The following is a 24,082-nucleotide window of genomic DNA, read 5'->3' as shown; positions in this document are numbered from 1 at the left end:
TGGGCTGCTGCAGGATTTCCAGCTGATGCTGAGTGTTTTACGTGTGACCAGGACTCACCCACAGGATGCTGTCCTTCAGTGCCACGGATCAAGACTTTTCTGCATTTTGGGCAGTTTCATGACTGCAGCAAACAATGTTTCTGCAGAGTCCAAAAATGTAATCTGACATGGCATTTCAGAAGCCTGTTTCTCTAACACAAGATTTCCATTTTGTTTGGCAAGCTACCCCTTGTGTTAGTCCTATTGGCATTCACATACACAACTCACAATTCATCTGGAACAGGCTATTTACAGAAATTCTGCTGAACTGGCTGTCTTTCTATTAGTTATGTAGAAAAGAAAAGGTTTGGCCTTGATCCTGGACCTGCTGAATTAAAGTGTGAAAGGGAAAATCTCTGAAGCCCAGAAATGCAAAGGCATTTCCACTGGTGCTGCCCACTTCAACTATAGCTATAATTGCTCTAGAAAAACAAGAGACGAATGGCAAGTCCAGTGGAATTAGTAATTTTTCCTAAGCCCTGATCATGGCTTATATTGAATTTCTATCTCTGGAAAACAAAGATGCATTTCCAGCTTTTCATGCTGTCCATGAGAGCTTCGAACTCTGAAGAGGTTTTTATGTCCCATGTGGGGATGGGGGGAGGTTGGCTGGAGACTTCTGAATGCTCAGGTTAGGAAAAGAATGAGGCATTTTAGCCTCAAATTACGGTTTTTGCTCAGGGAGAAATAGCAACACCAAGAAAAGTATTGGCATAAAGAGTTAATAAACTGCAAGATGTGGTGGAATGGAAACCTCCCATCTTTTCAAAAGGGCAGCCAAAGCAAGAAGAAAAGAGATAAGCTGGAAGGGTGAAATGGCTCCCTGTCCACATCTCTGCTGGCCCCAGAGACCAGGACAGAAGAGATCCTGGTCTCTGCTTAGCTCTGTTTCCTTTGACATTGAGGCTGACTTGCTCAACCTTTCCTCAGATACAGCCACCGTAAGTTTGGGGCTTTTTAAATGCAAATCAACACTGCCACACAAGACATGGAGCTGAGTGCAGGCACAAAGCTCCACCAGCCCAATGCCCTGGTCATTACAACATCATCAGGAAAGTTAAGGATAGGGAGCAGAGGCCTTGGAACGAATTCCTAGCTTTGCCTTCCAACCCTCCTACTACTCACCCTTACAACAGGGTTCTGGAGGAGGAGCTCAACTGAGAGATGAGTGTCAGAAATTCCCATACCATCCCTAACTTGAGGGCCCCACCAGGAATCCCTGAAGACTCCAGGATTGCTTGCCTAGATGGAGGAACCACCCTGAAGTTCACACACCAACAGATATGGCAAGGAAAACACCATACCAACCTGTGAGGAACAAATCACGCCTTTTAACTAATAATCAGGCATCCACAAATTAATATTTTTTTTAATGTAGCTGTTTTACTGTATAATCCTGACCTCATCTGCTCTAGATACCATGTAGGCAAACATAAAATATACTTCTTCACACTGGCCCTGTTAATAACCATTTCTCAAGGGAGCAGAAGAACTGTAAGGAACTAACACCATGTGTTTACTTGTTTATTATAAACCAGTCTCACTGAAACAATATCCCCACTCAGCACTAACTGGGAAAAAAACAATTACATTAAGCTAAGGCCACATCCACTGAAATGAGATGAGATGGGACCATCATGTGCTCCCTGCAGCCCAGGTGGAACATCTCCTCCAGGGACAGCAGCACTTCCCACTAAGGGTCTCGCCCAGCCAAGGTGCTTCTGCCTCTCCATCTCAGTGCCCATGGAGAGCCAAGAAAACCAGCACAGCCTCCAGACCAGGCCTGTGGGCAGCTTTGTAAAATTAACTGCAGGCATCTGATACCCAATTCTGTCCTTTACAAAACTCTCTCCCTTCCACAGCTCCTATAATGGGCTGGATTACCTCGCTGTCCCTTTTTTGTCCCTTCATGCCCAGGTCATTTCAAGTATCACTCATTATCAGGTTCACCTTTGCAGTGGGTTAAAAAAGAACAGGCATGCAGAAGGTTATTCTTTACGGAATCTCACGGGTCACAAACATCTCTGTAAATATTAGAAACTGGAGCAAAGCAGCATCCTGGTGCTCCTGCTGATGTCAGTGACCCTTGGTGAAATCCCTCAACCACACAAATGAAGCAACCCAACAACCCAGGAGGATCCTACAGCCCCACACTGAATCAGAGATTCACACCAAGAGAAAGCCTGCCAGCCCCAATCCAGCACTTAAATTTCTCATCCTCTTGCATACCTGTGGGCCACTTCTGAGTCTCCTGGATGCATCCCACCAAACCTCTCTGCTGGGAAAACCAAGGCAACACACGAAAAAGGAGCATTTACCAACACTTCTTTAAGAGCACTGCCCTGCAAAAAAACCCTGGGAAGTCTGAGAATAGCAGCAATCACTGGGACATCAGTGCACAGGTCTGCAGCCCAGCCCAAGGCACAGGACTGTGTAAGCACACGGGCTGGGATGCTCCCCACCCAAGGGCGAGCCCTGGGCACAGGGAGAGGTGGCTGTGGCACCTGACAGGACTCTCTGGCTCATGCCAGACAAAGGCTCAGGGTCCCCCACATCCCTCTCCAGCTAACTGCAGCAGTGTCTGCAGCCCAAACTGACCTCCTTCTCAGCCACCTACACATGAGCTGAGATGGGCTGGAGACAAAGGCACGTGAGGATGGAGCTGGGCTTCTAGCCACACACTTCCTTGTGCACATTTCAATGCAAGAATTTAAGACACCTAAAGAAACACAAAAAATCTGAAGACTTAAACAAAGCAAAAAAAAAAAACTTTACGCCAATCTGCCGTTCTTATGCAAGAAGAGGAAAAAATCCCACAACATTTGGAAGCAGGCTGTGTTTGCTTGGCGCTTTCCAACTTTAGGTAATTAGTGTAAAGGGCTTCCCAGGTAAACCTAAGAATAAATGGCAGATTTCAAGAGAGAATTCTCTCTGCAGTGAGCCTTCAAAGCATAACCAGGAGAAGCTGCAGAGCTCCAGCAGGCTCCCCACAGGCATGGCTTGCCTCCGAGTCCTCAGGGTCAGCCACAAGTCAAGCTGCATCAAAATCTGGAGTGACACAAAAAAATGACAAGCAAGAAACGTCCCCGAAGACAAACACCACAGCATTTGCAAATGCTTCAAATCCACAGCCTGGACCGACGTTTACAGCTTGCTGCTCCTCCCATCCCCTCCTGTAAGCTTTCTAAAAAGTGCCTTCCTAGCTGAGAGTGGCACCTTCAGAGCTGGGAGGAACAAAACACCTCCCAGCTCCAAAACCTACTTTTCAGTGCTTCTCTCGGTTGTTTTCCTCAGCTGACCTAGTAGCAGCTGCTGTACTTGCTCCTCTGGGAATCAGCCTTGCTCCCAAGCATGCTGTTTCCAAAATGCTGGTGCAGGGGCACCCAGCCTTCCCCATCGCCTCAGAGACGGATTTCCAGTGCTGGTACCACCCAGCAGCTCCCAGCTCTGCCCCCCAGACCACCCCAGTGTTGCTCTGTTTCTGATTATATCGGGAAAGGGGTAAGGACAGGGATGGGAATGGAAAGATGGGAAAGGGGAAGAGAGGAGGCACTTAGCAAAGGTCACTGGAGAAGTCCACGGCAGTGAGAACCTGGCCCCCAGCTCCCTGTGCACTGCACCAGGCTCCAATACACTAAAAGAGCCTATTACTTCTTACAACTGCAAAAATAGCAGGTACCAGCTTCTGCTGAGAGCAAGAAGCTCCTCACCTGTGCCCTGCAGCCCAGGTTTACCATTAGAGGGGTATAACCTAAAAGCAAATGTTTTTTGTAACCCACCCAAGCCTTACAGCACCCACACCTCACCACCAGCCACACCCTTGTAAAATATTGCTGGTAAGATAACAGAGTGAGCAGAGCAATGGGAGCTTCAGCAGAGAAGAAGCCACCCCTCCCAAAACACAGAGCGATGCTTTCACATGCAGTAACCCCAGTTCTGAAAGCTGGCTCTTTTCTAAACACCTCCCCCACACAGCAACCCCAGGTCTCACTTTCAGCATCCTCACAAACGACCTGACAAAAGACAAGTCTGAGTTCCCAGTCCAGCCATTCCTCTGGGACAGGAGAGTGTGGCACTGGAGGTGGGGCTTGCTCCCATCATCTGCAAAGCAGCTGCTTGCACAGAGCACCTTCTAATGCCCACTGTCCTCTCCATGCCTGGCACCCACACAAACAGCACTGCACGACCCACCACCACATCCCCCACGCTTTGCAGCACCACTGACTTGACCTGGCATCTTCAAAAGCAGCTTTTTTTAACCCTAAGACATTGCAGATTTTTTTTTTTTTTTTTTTTGTCCTGAAAAACTGTGCAGTATTTACAGAATCAGAGCATCCAGCAATGCAAGGGAGAATGGACAAATGTCACTCCAGAGATGCATCAGTCTGCTCCTGACCTTCACCCTGCCCTTTCCCTTCACAAACTTGGCAGGGAGGGAAAGGGAACAGAGATTTAAAGGGAGGCAGCACAGAAACATTTTTAATCACCTTTTATAACCTGCATTCTCTAGGACTGAAAAAGCACCTTTCCCTTACATTATTCAGAAAGCAGCAAAGCTAATGTGACATATTGGTGCGTAGGTGTGTGGGGGCTGGTTTCTGGGGGGGGAGGGAGGGCTGAGGGCTCGCTCTGTGTTTCAGAGAAATGAAGCAGCACAAGATGTACCAGTTGCTCTGGTAACAAAGCTTTTGCCTTTTTTTTTTTTTTTTTTTGGTAAGAATGAAGCATCATTTTAAGCGTTTTTCAGTTCAGACTTCCTTGCCTGCATGGCAAAAATAAATCTGCATTTCAGAAACACACACACTCCATTTGAGTCAGCACAAGAAAGGACCTTCTCCTCCAGAGCTACTATAACGTCGTGGGGAAATTGATAAATTGAGGTTGCTCCTTTTCCTTATGATAAGGCTACAGGAGTTATCACACACCAGTATTTCAGCCCAGCCCCTTCCTAAAACCCAGAAAGAGCTGATAAAAATCCTGCACCACCTGCAAGGAAGCAGTGCAGACCCCAGCCCTGGTGAGCATCCTCACAGGGCAGCACCACCATCCTCTCTGCCAGCACATGGAGCCATCCCAGCAGAAACAATGGCTTAATATTTAATACTCTGCTTGTAATACAGAAGGATTATAAAGCAGCTTGTAAGTCTTGTAAATCCATTCAAACACACAGACCATCCCTGACCTTGAAGGTGGTGAGCGTCCAGTGCTCGCCCACAAGGGTTTGTGTCTGGACGTGAGAGGTCCAGCCAACACCAAAAACCATCCCAGCGGAAGGAAAAGCCTGGGACAGGGCAGGGTGAGCAGACACAAAGTGCTGCCCTGCCTCACTCCCCTGGAGCAGGCTGTCAGAGCAGCACCAAGCCATGGGGAAAGCCAGGAAGCTTCCCAAACCAGAGGGACCAACCCCTCATGGGAAGGGACCACCAAAGCATGAGGAGGGATGGCTACACACATTCACACACGTGTGGTTACACCCAGCCTGCCCTGCAGCTAAAGCAGCCTCTGAAGAGCTTGACAACATTAAAAAAGACCCAAAGCTGAGGATGTAACACCAGAACAACCAATGCAGCTCAAGTCACACCCAACCTCGCAAACATCACAGCTCATTTCATAAACATGAAGGTGGGAAAAGAGAAACGCTCACGGTGCACCTTCAAATGCAACAGCTGTCTAGGGTTAGAGCTGCTTGTTCAGACTGCAGGATGATGGGGGGGCTCTGAATTCCTTCAGCAGCCTGTGAACCAAGGCTCCTGGTGCCCTTGGTGTGCTCAGGACCAGCACTCAGCACCGCAGGCTGGGCTGGGACGAGGGTGGCTGGCAGCACGACCTGCTCTGCAGGCACTGCTGTGCACACCTTCAGTCTGGCCTCTCAAGCAAGGCACAGCAGTCAGTCTGCAGCTGCAAAAGCCGTGTATGTAAACTACAGTTAATTCTTTACAGCAACAATCCCCGGGAAATATTAATTGTGTGCAGCATGGTAGCTTCTTCCACAGGGATAAAGCAACAGTGATTAATTATCGAGCTATTGACCACCAGCCTTTCGGAAAGGGAGACAATAAAACAACTGATGATTAAAAACAATTACTGTCATTCTTGACTCAAGCTAATTATCTGAACTCCTAATAATGACCCAGGAACCTGTAGAGTCTCTGCTCTCACCAGGGCTGATGCAAGGGCCCAAGCAGCCAGACTGAGACAGATGTCAGGCAAGTTAAAAAAACCAGAGCGTTAAAAGTTAAACACTCCATTTCCTCATATCCACCCTCAAAAATAAGTTAAAGAAAAAAGCAGTCTTCTATAAGTCCTTCTTTAGGATGTTCACCTGCTACCCCAGCAGCCTGCACTGCTGGAATGCCTGGGGATGCCAGGAGAGAGGATGTCACTGTGCACGGAGTGCACAAACAGCACCCAGGAGCACAGGACACATATTATCCCTCCTCCTCTGGCATCTGCAAACAACATTATCAAACACAGGCTTGTGTCTGGGACATTCCCACAGGTTCGTCTCAGGAATCAAACTGTCCCAGCAGTCCTGCTGCTCCCAGCTCTACAGCAATAGGTGACCTTGGATTTCAAATATTTTATTCACTTTCTAATACCCACACACCTCAACACCTCCATCTACTAGGCCAAACCTGGGCATTTGCCTCTAGGTACATCAGCCCTGACTTCTGGCAAATACCAGCTGGGCAATAAGTCAGTCCTGACTAAAGACCCTGGGATGCATTTCTTCAACCTTTTCCCCCGTGTACTGTACCCCAGACAGACAGACACACTTAGTACAACAAAAAGCAATTGCGAAAAGCACATTCTCCTCAAACAGCTGCCTCACATGGACAGCCTGTGAGCAGCCAGGAGCCTGCAGAGGTGCTCCACCTGCCCTGGGGTGGCTCCCAGGGGTGATTCCCCTGCCCTGCCCCATCACGTGCTGATGGTGAAGGAGCTCCTTGGAGGGCCACAGCTGACATGGGCAGCACGTGGATCCCACACGCTCTAAATTAGAGCACAGACTATTGCTGCGTAATAGCTTGGTGATTATATGGCATTTACCAGATAATTAAGCAATCAATAGTTATTGTGCAGTTACAGAGGTGCCCACATAGTCTGTCTTGCACCCTGCAAAATAAAACCTTGCTGAAGCTGTAAATGGAGAGCCACATCCCCATTTCACAAGGCAAAGCAGCACTTGGTACTAATGACCACCGTCCTCCTGGCACAGCTGGGAAGAAGCACGTGAATGTAATCACAACATCATTTATTTCGAAGCTGTAAAATACACAAGATGAGAGGTACAAAGGTCACCATCCGATCTATTTCCTGATTCCTTTTCTCCCCACTGTGAAGGCTTGCATCAAAATCCTTCTGACACCATCCAAGGGCCACTGTGTGAATGGCCATGGCTAAGCGCAGAGAAACACTGGGGGTTGCTCTGGTTTTCCACTTACACGGTGCACAGCCCACTGCATGTGTCCCCAAGCTCTGCACCCATCTGTTGGACAGTTATTTCTGAGTAGCCCAGTGTCCTTTTCCTCTGAACCCATGTGTTTATTGGTGCTGGACACCCCACTGGTTGTGGCCTTGATCTATCCAGGCAATCCAAGCACACACAGTACTTTAAGGAGTATTTGTTTGCTCTCATGCAGAGTAGAAATAAACAGCAATAATAATGTTCTGGGACATAAAAGCAGTATTTCCTCAGAGCAGTTAAGGCAATGCTCTGAAGGATTTTCTGAGTTTTGTGTTTAGAGTTGCTTTCAGCCATCAGCTAAAAACCAGTAAGGCAAAGGCTTAATTCCCAAGTCCAACTCAATGTATTCCTGACAGTCATTTCCTTAAACACCTGTCACAAAAATAAAATCCAAGGACACAAAAATTCACTACTGCAACAATGTCTGGCGCAGGAGCTAGCAATCTCTCAGTCTTTCATCAAAACCAGTTTACAATCTGCAACATCAGATGCAAGATTATTAGAAAATAAAGAAAAGCTTCCGATTCAATTAGAGAGATAAATCATCACCAGTGCGGTCCCTCATTAAAATAAAAATGGAGCTATTCACAAGAGATTGTTAAGCAGCAAACAAGGAACGCTATTTCCCTCTGCATTTTTCCAAAGTGAAGAGCTTGTGGCTGGGGTTAGAGAAGTGAGAGCAGAGCAGGTCACTGCTGAGGGCTCCTGCAGCACCCAGGTGTCACTGGGGTATGGCCAGAGCTGAGAACCAAAGGGATATTTTAACCTGCTGTCCTGAAAAAAGAAAGACCTTTACTTGAAAAGGCAGAGGTCAAACCGAACCAGCTATCTGCGCCTCAAGCACAAGGCTCGGGGAACACTGCTTTGATTCACAGAAGCACTGTGAACCACCTGGAAGGGATCTTCCAACCACGACCCAGAAAGCAGGATGAAAGCAGCAGCAGCTGCATCCCGGTGCACACGCTCTGGCAGTGGGTGCGCTCCTTCTGGGAGCTCTCAAGGTGCACCAGGCTTGGCCAGCACAACTCTCCTGTGAGCAAGGAGAAGTTGTGAGCTGCAGCTCCACAGCCCCTCCAACACAGCAGATGCTGAGGCTGGCCCCATTAATCCCTGCTCCCCGAGGGCTCCTGTTACTGTGCTACACATTCCCAGACACTTTGCAGGCTCCTCAGCCTGCTGGGCTGTGAGACTGTTCAGCTGCCAGAAGAACATGACCATGCCCTTTATCCCATGGGATCAGTGGGAAGTTTGCACCTTGCACATTTTCCCTCCAGTTCCTGGGCAGGCCAGCTGGTTATCACCAGGATACCTGCAGTCTCCAGCACAAACGTGGCCAAGCAGCAGCGTTAGACATCGCTGCTAAATCAGATTTTCTAGGGAAACATCAAGGCTGCAGCACACAGACATAAAAACATTACCCCCTGCCTGCAATAAACGTCTCAATTCTACCTCTTTCCAACAGCAAAGCTGCATTTCTTGCCTCAGAGAGGGACCAGCCACGAGAAGGAGGGGTGCTGCTCAGCAGGGGACTGCTCCTGGCTGAGAGCACAGGGGTTGGACCTGCAGAGCTCGGGCTGGCAGCAAGCACCAGAACCCAAAAACACAACCAGAGGCACACACAGCCTCTAGGAGGGCAGCAATGGTGCACCTCAGGTAACACAGCACAGAGGGGTAGGTCACCACCCCTGCAGGGATTTAACAGATGTGGAGATGTGGCACTTAGGGACATGGTTTGGCGGTGGGCTTGGCAATACTGGGTTATTGTCTGGACTCAACCTTAAAGACCTTTTCCAAACGAAATGATCCTGTGAACAATCCAGCCTTGCCTGAGAGGGGTTTGGAAATGGCAGTGGAACAACCATCTAATTACAGAGGACGCTGCTCCTAGGTATGGATCACTTCTAAGAGCTGATTTAGAATGGAGCCAGAAGGTCTGTGCGTCTTGAAAGTTGATCCATTTGTTTTGCTGCAAGAGATAAATACAGCGGTGGTATCTGGAGAAAAAGAACGGCAGAGATCTTATTTCCATGCTGGGTTTTAGGGTGGGACGCCATAAACAGTTATGTATGTTTTATATCAAAGTCTCCTTTTGTTTATAGAGCATGTGCTACTCCAGGACTTCGGTTTAAGAGAGCTGTGAAGTCAGGCTTAGCCTGAGCTCATACCTCAATACTTACTAATTTGGTTTGGACAGCAACGTTCTCCCCTCCACCCCCGTCCCCATCCCGTCTGGCACCAGCACCACGTGAATCACACCGAGGACAATCCAGTTACTCCAGCAAGTTAAAAACAGTTAGGAGGAGGATTTTCCCCTTGTACAGCACAAGAAAAGGAAAACATAGAAACGTTCAGCCTACACTTGGGACATTTCTGGGTGGTTTTCTTTTTCCCCCTTTGAGGTAACACACAGAAAAGAATGGAACCCAGCAAGAGGAAACCCGATCAGCTGAGCCACACAACCAGCAGCACCAGCTTATTTCCCTTTTCTGCTCTCCACAAAAACACGATGCTTTGAAAAGGCCGTTACAGGCACATAGTTTCCATGGATTGTTAGAAATACGAACCAGTTAAAATTAGGTCACCTTCCACCGTTATTTTAGCAGCTGAGAAGAAAAACAGTTCAGAAGGGAGCTCCCATGGCAGGGAGCACATGGTGGGAAAACAATGAATGCCAGAGGTGAAGGCTCCCTGGAATATAACCTTGATAAGAACAGCTTTGGGGTGGGGCAGTTTTTCCTTTGTTTTTGTTTTTTGTTTTTTTTTTTTTTAATCTGTTCCAGTTCAAAAATTCACACATTTAAAACTCCAGAAGTTCCAGTTCACTTTGGTTCACTTCAATCCCTTGATCCTTCTACTGACAGGATTAGTCTACAGCAGCAGGAGGATGAGGGAATCTTGGCTCTTTAAACACTGTTCTCTTCAGCAGGGGCAGCTTGCTGTCTTTTAGAGCACGACAAGCAAGAGCTGTGTCTCCAAAACCAATGAGCAGGAGCACATGAGTATATCCCTTCCCATAGTCAAAATGAAACATGGGCATGACGGGTGAACAGGATCTCTGTGTGCCCACACACACACAGGAGCACACGTGCACACAGCACTTGTGCCCACACATACAGGAGTTTCCTGGAGAATGAGGCCCAGGGGAGGTACTGACTCCCAGCAGGATGAAAAAAGTCGGCAAATTCCTCACACAACCATGACAAGAAACATCTCCCCACCAGTTATAAACACAGATAACTCCAGACTCTGAAATAATTCAGTCCCGCCCCAAATGCACAAGGATAGTCCATAAAAAGACCCCACCAAGATGACAAAACCTGGGAAATCCCCCAAGCTATGATGCGTTTGGGACAGGTGATATAATACAGCAAAGGTGGGCATTTAAAATATTCTTGTGAAGAAGTTCACGCTTTTAAAAGCCTGCTCTCCACAATCCCTTCACTATTCTCATTTGGATTGCTGCTTCCAGATATTCAGAAAAATTTAAAGCAATCCTACTGACTGCAACAGGCACTTTAATAAAAACATTTTAATAGTGGCTTTAATCCCGTAGCAGGTTCCTGCCAGTGGGAAGGATGGCAGACAGCCTGTGTGCAAGCAGAGCACTAGACTGTAGCAAACTCATTTGGCAGCCTATTGCAGCCGTAAACTCAGCTCTTAGAAGAGATCGAGATTTAGCGATTAAAGCACAGACTTCTCACTCCCTCCTCATCATCTAATCAATAAAAAGCAACTGTGGGGAAAAGGGGAAAAAAAAAAGGCAATTCATTTTCTTGTGACAGTTTCAGAGCTGATGTGAATTGCTTATTAAAAGGGCTCTGTGTGCTACACGGTACTTGCACACAAGACCAAAAGGTCAGAGTTCAGTAAGGCTTCTTGTCAGGTTTGAAATGGTCAAATCCTAGTCAAGGTAATGCGCTGGGCTGCTCCACGTTCAACACTCAGCCAAGGCAAACAGGATCATTTCAGCTGGAACTCTTACCTTATAGACCTGCCCATAGGTACCATTGCCAACGAGCTCTACCAATTCAAAGATTCCTGCAGGATCCTAGGAGAAAAGAAAAAGAACATTAAATAAACAGTATTTACAGACTTCTGAAAAAAATAAACATTTGATGAAGATCAACATTTCTCTGTTGAGAAATTCTGAGTGGTTTAAGGTTTTCAGGCAGACCAGGGATGGGAATTACAGGGGTAATGAGCAGAAGTGTGGCACTGTCCAGGTGTCCTGTGTGGGCAGCCCCAGCACTCTGGGAGCACAGACCTGGGCTGGGAGATGCCAGGCAGGTGCCTGTGACTGAGCATCCATCCTTTTCACTGTCATCAGCTCGATGTATGAACACTCAGTGCATGCTTTAAATGCAACAGCAAACATTTGCTATTAAAAGTTAGATTTTCTTATGCATCAGCTTTGGAATAAAACAAGCTAACTGGCAGGATGCCATTCTGGAGCTCAGAGCAGGGGTTTCTAGGTCTATTCCTGAGGTCAGCAGTGTTAGTGTTACTCGGTCTAAAGGCCATTTTTGGTTTGGAGCATCCTGGCTGTTGACATCCCAGTCTGCCAGTTGAGATGAGCAGATCCAAGGCAACGCCATGAGGACACAATACCTTGTAAAGGTGACAACAAAACACAAAGCCCTGTCCCCAGATCCCCCTCCACTTGGCATGTGCCCAGCCAGGGGAAGTGCAGTCGCACACACACATTCACCCACCAGAACAGTCCAAAGATGATACGAGCAGTGAGGTACGAGGGAGGGTGGAGAAAGAAAGAAAGAATAACCAGTGCTGCTATTTTCTCCTCTCGGTGGGTTTTCCCCTTCCAGAAGCTTTATTTACACTCTCCCGCTCCTCCTCCTTCTCCTGTACTCATCACTCCAATTTTGGAGAGCACAATCCCCCTGGAAGCTGGCAGACGTGGAGGCATCCTGACATCCCTGGGGTCTGTGTGCCCCTGAGCCCACCCAGCCAAGGGGTGACCTTGCCTCCCACACCACCAGCCATCCTCATCCTCCCTGCTGGGTTTTGAGTCACTTGAGCTGCTGGATGACTTGGCATCCAAGGGCTATCAGCTGCAGTGCCAGGGCATGCAGACAGGTCAGTTACCAGCTCCAACAGGCCAAGGAGGCTCAGCCAGCAGCACTCCTGAGAAGAGAGGAGATGGACACCCACCACCCCGTTCCAGACACAGAGGTTTCATTCATTACAAAGCTGCACGAACTCAAGGTGCTTCTGGGTCCAAAAGTCAAGCACTGGATCTTTGTGAGAAGCTGAGAAGCAAGGTTCATCCAGTGATAGTGCCACAAAAGGAAATTAATCTGAGTCCTGGCGTGGCTGGGGCAGCTTGAACACGCGCTGAAGCCGTGGCACAGCTCCGTGACACGGTGACACCAACCCCTCTGATCACTGAGAAATGCCACATCTCCCTTCTGCCTGCTCCTCCATCACACACCAGCAGCTTCCTCAGGCTGCCCAGGAAGCCTGGGGGTACTCCAGGGTGGGAACCCCACTCAGTGGGACAATCTGCAGCAAAGGGCAGGGAAGCTGTGCTGGAGGAGGCTCGGAGACCACCGAGGACACATCTGCAAACACACCCTCATCCAGACACTTGGACTGGACACAGGTGAAGCTGCAGCACCACAGGTTTCCAGCATGCAGCACTTCAGGTGGGTGTGGATTGCTGCCTTGGTACCAGGCAGGGAAATGCCAGGAATGGATGGGAAAGGGAACTGACACCGGGTTTCCACACTGGGTGAGGAGGCGGGGGACGGGGAAACATGGCAGCAGCTGCTGTTTATTTTTTGAGTTTCTTTCCTAAGGGTTGTTCTCTGCAGTGCTGAAACAACTCTGAAAGAGGCTTTTCCAGTGCTACAAGTATATCTATTTTTGAATATTCACTAGGAGATTAAGGCAGAAGAAAGCCGTGCCTAGGGCAGATACTTAGGAGGTTTGGAGAAACATCCAGGGATGCAGCTGGCCATTTCTGATAAAGGAACTCATTTTTGCAATGTTTTCCAACCTCTTTCTACAAACCCTCAAACTAAAGCACCCCATCCCACCATGCCAGGCTCGCTGCTCTAACGTGTGCAAACATCACATTTGTGGCTCCAACAGGTTTGCCTGAGTCCATCCATCGCTTGTTTGTGATGCCAGTCCCACACCTGCCTCTGCTGTTGCTGTGCCCAGGGCAGTTTTGTGCCAGCCAGAGGCAGTTCTGCGCCAGGAGGGTTTTCCCCCATCGCCCACACCTTCCACTGCAGCTCCCACCAGGCAGGCAGTTTCTCTGCTGCAATGTCCCCTCTCCATCCTGTTCTCTCCCTGCCTTTCTCCAGAAGCATTGCCAAGGTAACTGGGCATCTCTGCACAGCCAGGAGTGACACTGCTCCCCTGAGTGCTGCCACAGGCAGCTCCAGCTCAGCACAGCCAGCACTGTCAGGGAGCACAGGGGGCTGGATCTCTCCTCCCACACACGCTGCCCACCTCCCATGAAGCAGTCAAAAAGAAAAGCTTCTCCCCAAGAGCCACTATTACAACCCAGGAATAATATGCTATTAATGGCCTTTCCAGAAAACACACAGCAAAGGATGGTGCAGGCAAGGAAAAAAAAAAAACCCTGCTTCCCACTGGCCTCCCCTGGACCGATTCATACACAGAAAAGAGATTTGCATCTTAATGGATGCTGGGGAATAGGCTGTCCCTGGTACCAGGGGCACATCCTGCACATCCCACAAAGCCCCTGCTGAGATGCTTCAGGAGGGTACCAGAGAGCAGCGACAGCAGCTCGGGCAGGCTGGAGCGGGCAGCGAGGGAGAAAAAGAGAGAGGCACACAGCATGGGTGATGTTAGCCAGGGGAAAAAGAAATCCACGCTGCAGAGCCCCAACCAGGACCAATCCAGGCCAAGCAGGGAATAATCTCAGACCAAATATAGCCTGTGCTGCAGATCAGGGCTCACAGCAGCGCTGGGCTGCACTTGCCTGGGGGTGGCTGCAAAGCTCATCCCACAGGGCTGCTTCCAGCCTGGCACCTACCTCCTGCTGCTGATGCCCTCTCCTCCATCCAGGAGGGACACAAGGCTGCTGCAGCCCGCCCTTCCCACGCCCCAGAATGCCTTCGCAAGAACTACTGTACCTCTTGTAACTGAAAACATCTGCATTGAATAACAAGCCCACAAATAAAAGGGAAAAATGAGGTGAGCTGTTAGCTTAGGCAAAGAAGGTGCATTGTTTAAAACGTGGGGGAGAGAGACGGCATTTAAGATAAACTCACAAATAATTTTCAGCTCTACATTCCCTTTCTAACTAGAAAAGGATTTGTACAGCTGTAGTTGGACCAGGACTTTGCCAAGATCCTTTAAAATAAGGTAGGGTCCCTCCCTCCTCCCTGCTACTGCTACTCAGAACTTGTGCCAGAAGACACGGGAGCAAACTCAGGCTCTCCATAAAGCAGCAAAACACTCAACAGGACTCTTCAGCTGCCCATGGGATGGGAAGTGTTTCACAGCATAGCACCTGCAGCAAGGGCTGTGCAGACCCAGTGTTCCTCCGGGCAGAGACAGGTTGGGACCTGGGCTCTCCTGTGCCAGGATATGACCATTCTGCCATAGGTAAAGCCAGGACAGGCTCAAATTCGAGCGGCAAATTGTTATGTTTCTATTAATCTCTCAAGAAAATCAGTGGCACTAACATTTCAGTGGCTAAAACCAGTCCGAGACACAGAAAAACGCAGAGGCATCATCCTTTCCAGCAATATCAAGGGTAAGGAAAAAAACTCCACTTAATTTCAGTAAACAGTGTACTTGAAACTGGGGCATTATCAGAAAGGGGACTTGTGTGTGTGGATGATAAAGCAGGATACATTCAAATTTCAGTAACAAAACAGGCCTCCCTTGTGAAGACTTATCAGCACGGAGCACACAGTGGGGCTCACGGGTTCCTGGTCAAAGCTCCCTCCCTTCTGCCTAACACAGACCTCACAGAACTAAAGCTGAAAGATGTCCTTGCCCCATGATGTCTCAACGAGTCCAAGGCACAAAAGAGCCAACACTCTGCTTGAGGAGACTATTCAGAGAGCAATATCCACACCCAGGGCTAAGTCACCTAAGGGCCAAGGGCTGCAGGTGTGTATCAGTGTTTGCTCTGGAGAACGCTGAGTGAGCAGAACACAAGTTAGCCATCTCTAAATACCATCATGCAGGTGCCCATAAACACCAGAAATATTTATACACAGCCTGTACACCAAATCTGCTTGTTTTCCTTGAAGGAAACTCATTTTTCTCCCTTCTAGCCCACACAAAAGGGATGTAACAGGAAGGGTTACATGAGGAGACAGTGGAAAGATGCTTAAGAGAGGGGAACCCAGGGGCACACCAATTAAACCACGATTGCTGTGGATGCACAGGAGGGGAAATCAGAGATTGGAGCCTCTGTAATCATTGTGCACTTAGTCCCCCAATTCTAGCAGTTAATGACAACTTTCAGCCAAAAATCATGGAGCTACCCAGTCATTAAGCAAATGTTACAACCCTAGAGAAGGAAAAAGCACTGTGTAACTGGAGGCAGTGCAGTTACGGGTCAGTAACAGAGGAGTGTCCCCAGGCACGAATCAGCTAAAGCAGCTCTGTGGCATCAAAAGAGTTTTTTTAATCTCCACCAGGATATAAAGCCTGAGCAACTAATGCTCCCAAGCATCAGGATATTATGAGCCTCTGCTTTACATCTCCATAATAAAACTGCCTCAACAGGAGATCCCACAGAAGCCAAAGCAGGCTTACAAAGTCATTTACTCATCACCCTCAACACGAGACCTAGGGAGCAATGTCTGTGTGCAGGTGCCTCTACCTAGACGAGTCCTGGCAGTCACAAGGAGAAATTTTGGCACTGGGAAGCACCAGAGGGTCCATTCTTCCCAAAAATCTGGCTCTTGTAAACTAATGGCAGTGCCATAGCACGCAGACAGCCCAGGAGAGCCATAATCCCACCTGGCATCACACGGCTTGGCATGGCAGCACTGTCAACACAAGTGGTTGTCTTGAGGTGTCAACTGCCTGGAGAAAGTTGAGAAACCCTACCAAGCTCCAACCAGAAGTGAAAGATCATCGATTCAGAATGTGAGAAAGGTTTTGCAAGGATTGCAGGAGAGACAGAAAAGCCCTTCAGCAGCAGAGCTCAACAAGCAAAACCATCATCAGGGTAACATTTCTGATTATGCAAAGCATCACTGCAAGGAATGAGTACAGGGATTGAAGCCTTTGGTTCTCACACTACAGACCTGCCCAGATTTCATTTCCCCAAGGCCAAATGCCCAGGCTGGTCCATACTCTGTGAAGCCAGCTCTCCTGTTAACAGGAAGCTCTAAAAGCTCTGTAAAGAGCCATAAATCTCCCAGGCATCAGGACCCGAGTAACCTCAAGCTCTACAAAGTCCCCTGCTATTCCTTCTGAAGGTGCATCAGTTCACTCATTTTGCAACACTTTCTGCACTGGCTTCTACAGCAGGAATTGAAGCACTTGTGCAGTTTGACAAAACAAGGTCAGGATCACCTTGGGGAAGTTACCCCAAATGACACGCGGTTCAGAGAAGAAGAGAGGGGTTTGAAGAGCACTTGAAGGCACAGCTGCTTTTTAGTAATCAGCTGGCTGTCTTCATCTCCAAGGCACTTCTAGTTAACAGCCCTGTGAGTAATATGAAGACAGACTGCACAAGCCAGGAGAGGATTGTTAATATAGCTGCAGACAGCAGCAAACAAAGCAGGAAGGCAGAGGCCAAGGCAACAAAATACTGACTGAGTCACTGGGAACTTTCTAAAATATAGGTTGGGGACATGACTTTTTCAAGTTTCAATCGCACAGACATAGCCCTAAGCCTGCCCATTAATTAAAGCAGAAAACCTCAAAAGGCTGCACAGGTATTTCTGAGATAAAAGCCAAGCAATGAAGCAGAACCACGCTGGACTGCTGGATGTTACTCAGCCCTCACAGGGATTGTTTCATCTCACGCCTTCTCCTGCTAGCTTTGGTACCTTCCCCTCCCTCGCCCACCCATCCAGAGACTCACAAAACAAGCTATCATCAATGCCATCTACCACTGCACCTCCTGCCTACTCAAGCAATACAAGCTGCTCTACTTGGAAAAGTAATAATGAACTCCCAAAGGGCTTTGTTTTCATTTTGAAGAAGCAGTTTGTCCTCCCTCACCCCCAAACTTCCAGCTCCCTAGCTTAAAAGATGTTAGTCAAGAAACAGCATTACTACGCAACGTAAGAAAAACTGTTCTCAAGGCTAAGTTATTAACAGAAGAAAAATCTCTCACCTGGACAGCTGAGAAGCCTGTTTACAAATCTATTTGAGCCATTCCTCTGCAGCATCTCATCAGGAGATGCTCTTCCAGGCCCTAGTGAGAGCCACTGTCCATTCCCCCCATCTGTCCTCTGTCCATTCCCCCCTCCTAAACCATAAATCCACTCTCCCAGGTCTCCAACACTCTCCTCCTCAGTTTCTCGCTGCAATAAAGCTCCAGCCACCATGTGAGCGTCTCTTTCCTTTCCTGAATGTTAAGACCTGCCAATAGTTGGCAGCAGGAAAATTAAATAAGAACTAATCACCACATTGGGCTTTTCAGTCAATAAAACTGCATTACTTCTTCAACTATTACCTGTTCAATTTAGGATGTAAGTGTGGATTTGTAGCCCCCAGCCAGCAAAGGAATAGCTAACACCAGTGCTAAGGCAAGAAAAATACAAAATCCACTATGCACATGCACAGTTCATTCCCACTTGGCTCTGCAGAGGCCAAGCCACTGAAGCTACAATAAACTGAGTATTCCAGATTTCCTGCTCACAGACTCATACTTGCACACACAAAATTAGACTTCTTCTGGCCTAGTTTCTCCTTTCTAGAACGTCAAAAGAAAAAGCAGCCATTCTGTACCCTCTCCACAAATATGAAACGTGGGAGCTCCAAGTCTATAAGGAACACACATACCAACCTGGATAAAAATGTGGTTTTTTCCAGCCAAAATGATGCAGTTGTAGCACTGCAAATGGTGGGTCCCAACGCCCAAGGTGCAGTAGTGATACTAGCAGAAGACAACAACGACATCTAAAATTAACTTCCTCCAATGTTGCACGTCTGAGCAGTCCAGGCCAAGGAAAAGCCATCCACAAGCTACACAACTGCATTAATCAAAACAAGAAGGGTCCAAGCCTTCTTCCCACTCCTTTAAAAAGCACGGCTGGCAACATGGCGAGTCCATCTCTCCTGATGTCACTCAAGCAAAAGGCAGTGAGCTTTGACTTGAGGCTAATGAAAATGAACATGTGGCCTCTGTGAGTCCCAGCAAGGTAAGAAAATGCTGAGATACTCAATAACCCTCAAGACCACACAAATTTACTCATTCTTCATTTGAAGTTAGTTTCCCTCCAAAGCAGCCATATATCTCCCATCCTTTCAAAGCTCTACAGCACATTCCACAGATCACCAGGACAGACCCCCTGAATTGTTTGCAGCTGTATGACAAGCCCACCTTCCAGTTCACAGAAGACTGTTCATCTAGAAGAGCCAGAAGCCAATCAGACCAGAAGTGCCAGCAAAAGCACAACTGCTAAGTGAACCCCAAGGTTTTCAATGCCTTGCTCGATGAATGCAGCCTCAGCGCCATCAACCCCTTCAACATATGCCTCATTCAAGCACACAACTTCAACAGGGCAATATATAAAAGGTTTGGCTGAGCTCAGTGCCTCTAAAAAGCTGCAGTGCCAATTATAAATCACATGTATAGCCCCCAGAAGATCTAAAGTCACTACCAGTACTGTACCACACTTCTTCAGATGCATATATCAATTAGAACACAGCAGCTGGACACTCTTCCTCACTGGAAGTTATTCGTGTAGTTTCAGATCAATAAGATATTCCTAAATGTTTAGATCTCATCCCTCTGAGAAACAGAGAGTTTCATCCTTGGCCAGCAAATGTTTGCATCAAGCTGAAATCGTTAGCTACCACTAAACGCTGTCAAAGGTTTATGGGGTCTTGGAGGAGTTGGTTTAATTACTTACTAAGGCAGCTGTTTTGGGAACTACAGCCTCCTAACATCCCAGTCCTGGAGATGCACTGTGTAAAGCACGGCTGCTGCCCAGCTCATGCCAAGAGAAGGGAGCACCCTCTCACATGCAGGCAAACATTCAGCCTCCACCAGCAGGTCACGCTTGTGGCTGCGTCTGTGTGTGTCTGCAGGGGTGACAAAGCCAATCTGCACCTTCCTGAGGCACTGCTGGACACTCCAGCTTCTGCAGCCCTCACAGGAGGCTGCTGGGGTCACGATCTGCGATCACCTTTGTCAAGAAATGACAGCCTTGCTCCCTGGTTGCAGGGAGAGTTGTGGCCAGAGGGACAGCTTAAAACAAGAGAACGCCTAACTCCCACATGCATTTTGGAGCAAGAAAAGAAAAGCAATCTTAAAGCCTCTGCTTTTTTAAACTATGATGGTTTTGTACCTCTTATGTCTATTTTTCAGGGGGCTGAGCTGACCAGAAAACCTGTCAGGGATGAAAGGGTTGTAGCATCAACAACTCACAGACTACAGCCTCCAACAGCAGAGATCTGTGCAACAATGAACACACAGCCAGGCATGTAGGCATGCATTCCAGAAATCCCTGAATCCCACATTAATGCAGGTGCCATTACTTTTCAATATTTTCTTGTCCCTGTACACATGTCTGGAGAAGCGCCACCTCCCTGCTGGATTCAGTCGAGAGTTTCTCACATCAGCCCAGTTTTCACAGATCATCTGGAGATGGAGTTATCTGCTGGTTTCGTGCTTTTCCAAGAGTTTACCCACAGCTTGTCACTTGTCATCAGCTCCTCACACTTGGCTCTACAAGGGCTGGTTAACAAGAAAGGCAGTTACCTCTCCAGCAGCAATATTTTCAAGAAAGGACAATATGGGGAACAAATCACTTTGAATTATTGAGCAGAACTCTGCAGGATACTGCAGAAAAAACCCAAAGCCCACAGCTATACCAACAAGCTGCCAAAACCTTGTACAATAAACTCACTTTTACATTGAATTGTCTTTGACAAATCAGCAAAATTATTTAAAAGAATATCAAATAAATGTTAATTTGCACGTTTCAATTTAGAAACACGTCTCACCCAGGAGTTGTGGGAAAGGGGAAAGGAAGGCTTCTCACTCTTTTTCCTACATTTCACAGGCTGTCTCCAATAACGCCAAGCACAGTAGGAAGTCTAAAAGGTTAGTTATGACAGACACTCAAGCTGGGTGGAAAACAAGGTCCCACAGCAAAAAGTGAGCTCCTGCCTGATCCATGCCAAAAAACCAGCCTAAAATCAGGGTTGATCCACATTTGCTGAAGGTATTTGCAAGAATGGGTTTTTTTGCCAAGGTGTGAAGTATTTCCCATAGTAAATCTTCTGTATTTCTGGGTAGCTTCCTACATGGTGAAAGTCTCAGAAATTGAGGGAAACACTTTTTATTTCAAACCCCAATGCCCTCAAATTAGTAAACTTGGCAGGGGCACACAGGTTATTTAGTTTAGCTCATTTGATATCTGCATTACAACAGCATTTTGAATGAGACAAACTGGAGGGATGTTTCTCCCAGACATCCCAGGAAGATGTGCAGGTTTTTCTTTGCAAGTTATCTTGCTGTCCTTTAAATTCAACCACCTCATTTTGCTTCACAGTACCAGTTGTGCTCCCTGTCAAATTAGAGCCCTGTGACACCTCCCTGCCCTGGGAGCTCTCTGCTAGCTCTAGTCCCTGGAACCAGCTGTGACATTATCTGGCTTCTTTCTTTCAACTTTTTTTATTAGTGCACACAGCCAGGGCTGAAAATGTTAATATAAACACACACAGAGCAGCTAAGCAAGCCCTGTAAGACCACAGGGACCAGCCTGCTGAAGACTAGAAATGACAGGAAAGCACAGCACGTGGGGAAGCCCATAATAATTGGAATTTCAACTGAAAGATCAGACCAAACCCTCCTGGAGGCACAAGGTGCTGACTTCCACCAGCCACTCATCCCAGCCCTGCCCACAGTCCTTCCCCAGAGTCAGGAATGGGGTCAGCTCCTCAGGCACACCTCCTCCAAGCCAAGAGAGACACTGCACATCCCCACGAGCATTTGGCCCACAGTCATAAGATGTGAGATTAATCATGAGTGTTTAACGATCTGAAAAGGGGATGAAAAACATTAGTAACTGCTTCTAAATTAATTGCCGTTATTGTTATTTGATTTGCTAAACTCTCTGGGGCTAGATTTTATTTTAGAAAACTATGAACATATCAGATTAATCAACTTATAATAAATGGTCTTGATTTATTTATTTCTGCTGTATCTACTCCTCTTTAAGCTTGGCAACTCACTGCATTCTTTCCATCCTGTGAAAGAAAAAGAACAGGGGCTTTGCTTTATTATTATTTTAAAGGAACCTCTATGAAGCTTAGCAGCTCTGAGTTCAAATCATGGCAAAACTATGTTGTGAAGGAGGACAAGTGCAAGGCTGGAGCTGGTCTCCACACTCTGCAGGCGCCAGCTTTGCACCGGGAGCCCACCAACAGAGTCACACCACACAGTCCAAGCAAATCAGATCTATTCCCCAATAATTTAGGCATCCAAAGAGTTGAAAGACACCCTGCCAGGTTTCAACAGGGACTATCCCAGTGTGAGGCATATTTCTTGCAGGAAAGTCCTGCTAGCAAGGAAGAAGTTTAATCTCCTCTAGCCAGATTTTGCTGTTTCTGAATCCTCTGGAAGTTGGGTCAGCATCCTTCCCCCCTCTCCTAATCCCCTGCCCCCAGCTTTAGCAACGCAGCAATGCCTCTGCCAGCAAACGAAAAAGAAAAGCCCTCACATATATTATGCTGAAGAATATTAATCTTGTGTTCCACAGAATATTAAGTGGATTACATCTACAGCCTCCAAGGAGAAAAAAACGTTGATTTGCACGTATCTTGTGCTATTATTCACCCCTATTAGTTTTTCCTACCAGCCTAACGTTAGTCATGACAATTTCCCATTAATCAGTGCAGAGCTCAACTGGCTCTACAGACTGAGCAACGAGAGCAAGGGTGGGACTTCTCCATGGCCACCAGGCAGATCAGACCACTGCGGCACATTTGCTGCACAGGAACACACACAAGGTGAAAATCAAAGCCTGCCTTGGGTTTTCTTGGATGACTTGGGATCACCCTTAACACCAATATCTCTTTGTCAAGGTAACAGAACAGAAAAGAAAATTGCCGACATCATTTGAGACGTGCCCTTAAATGAAGCACAGCAGACATGGAGACATGGATATTTCTGGGCTCTAGGGAATTGTGGTGGGGGAAGAACTCAACAAAAGTTTGAGGCGCTTGTTCTCACACCCAGAACGGAGCCCTGACCCCAGGCTGAAGGGGGACACCACCTCCCAGGGGTGAACCCACCACGCCTGGGTGCTCCCCACCCATGGGGACTGCGCCAACACCAGCACCTCTCCCAAAGAGCCTCCTCAGCACGGCAAGTCCAGCCCTCTGCTCCCTCTAGAACCATTCAAACCATCGCAAAGCGCTACCAGATGACTTTACTAGAGTTTTACACTTTCTTTGCAGAGGTGTTAATGACTCTGGAAAAGCACAAGACTGGGATAAGCAGCTTTAATACCATTTAAATGCTCACGATTAGGAGAAACAAGAGAGCCTGCAAAAGGGCCAGACTCTCAGAGGGCGGCACATCCACTGAAGCTGCAGCTCATGTGAGAGGAGTGGAAATTACTCAGCATGGAGTAAGCAAGATCAAAGCCACTCCAAAAAGATGCAACCCACTGACAGTGATGCAAACTCAGCCCAAGCTTCACTGAATATTTCACAAGCAGACTGATGAGTTTAAGAGGCCAAACGGGGTGTCCTGATGCTGCACGAAGTAAGGAAGGAAAGGAAATCTCAGGACATATGTTTTGTTCTCGACGTAATCACACGTCCAAGAATTCAGCTTTGGCTTGATGCATTCATCCTTTGAGACATTCATACTTTCTATTGACATCTTGTTGGTCTGTGCAGGGAAGAGAAACAGCTTCTCAGCTGTAATTCCCAGGCTTCATCCTCTTTTTTATGGTTCCTAGAGTAAGTTCAATTCTACACAATAAACAGCAGAACAGATAAGAAAAGCCTTATCAGATGAAGCAGCTTACAGCTTCCCACATGGGCAAGACGGAGAGCTAATGGCTACAGAAGCAGATAAGGATGCTCATAACCAGAAATCAAATCCACGTGTCTCAGCAACAACACACTGCCACAGAAAGCAAAATAAACAGTACAACAAACTCTGCTAGGCCACCCTAAATCCTCAGAATGCATCACTTTATCCCTTCTTGTGGACCCAGCTGGCCCATCACCATCCCTCCTGGTCAGGAGGGAGAGGAGATGCTGCAGTTTCATCTAAGCCAAATGCAGCATGTGCTCAGCTGAGCTCTGATCTCCCTTACAGCCCCAGGCTACAGTAAGGAAGACAAACTACTACAACACCAAGACGCTTTTGCAATCCTTTCCTTCTCTGGAAGCCCTGTTTTGAAAAGGAATATT

The 24,082-nt window shown here is 47.6% G+C and overlaps 1 protein-coding gene across 6 annotated transcripts in view; it reads right to left on the bottom strand.

The window, feature by feature from the left end:
- TNIK (TRAF2 and NCK interacting kinase) overlaps positions 1 to 24,082 on the bottom strand; it is a 149,495-nt gene that overhangs the window by 111,383 nt on the left and 14,030 nt on the right. For all 6 annotated transcript variants that reach the window (XM_040074032.2, XM_058421902.1, XM_040074035.2 and 3 more), the window contains exon 2: positions 11,490 to 11,555. In XM_040074032.2, the coding sequence (XP_039929966.1) occupies positions 11,490 to 11,555 (66 nt within the window). The remainder of the gene's footprint in view (positions 1 to 11,489; positions 11,556 to 24,082) is intronic.

Source organism: Hirundo rustica, chromosome 10 (assembly GCF_015227805.2).
Source record: "Hirundo rustica isolate bHirRus1 chromosome 10, bHirRus1.pri.v3, whole genome shotgun sequence".
Lineage (NCBI taxonomy): Eukaryota > Metazoa > Chordata > Aves > Passeriformes > Hirundinidae > Hirundo > Hirundo rustica.
Note: the sequence above shows the minus strand (reverse complement) of the source record. Positions and strands in the feature narration are given on the sequence as shown.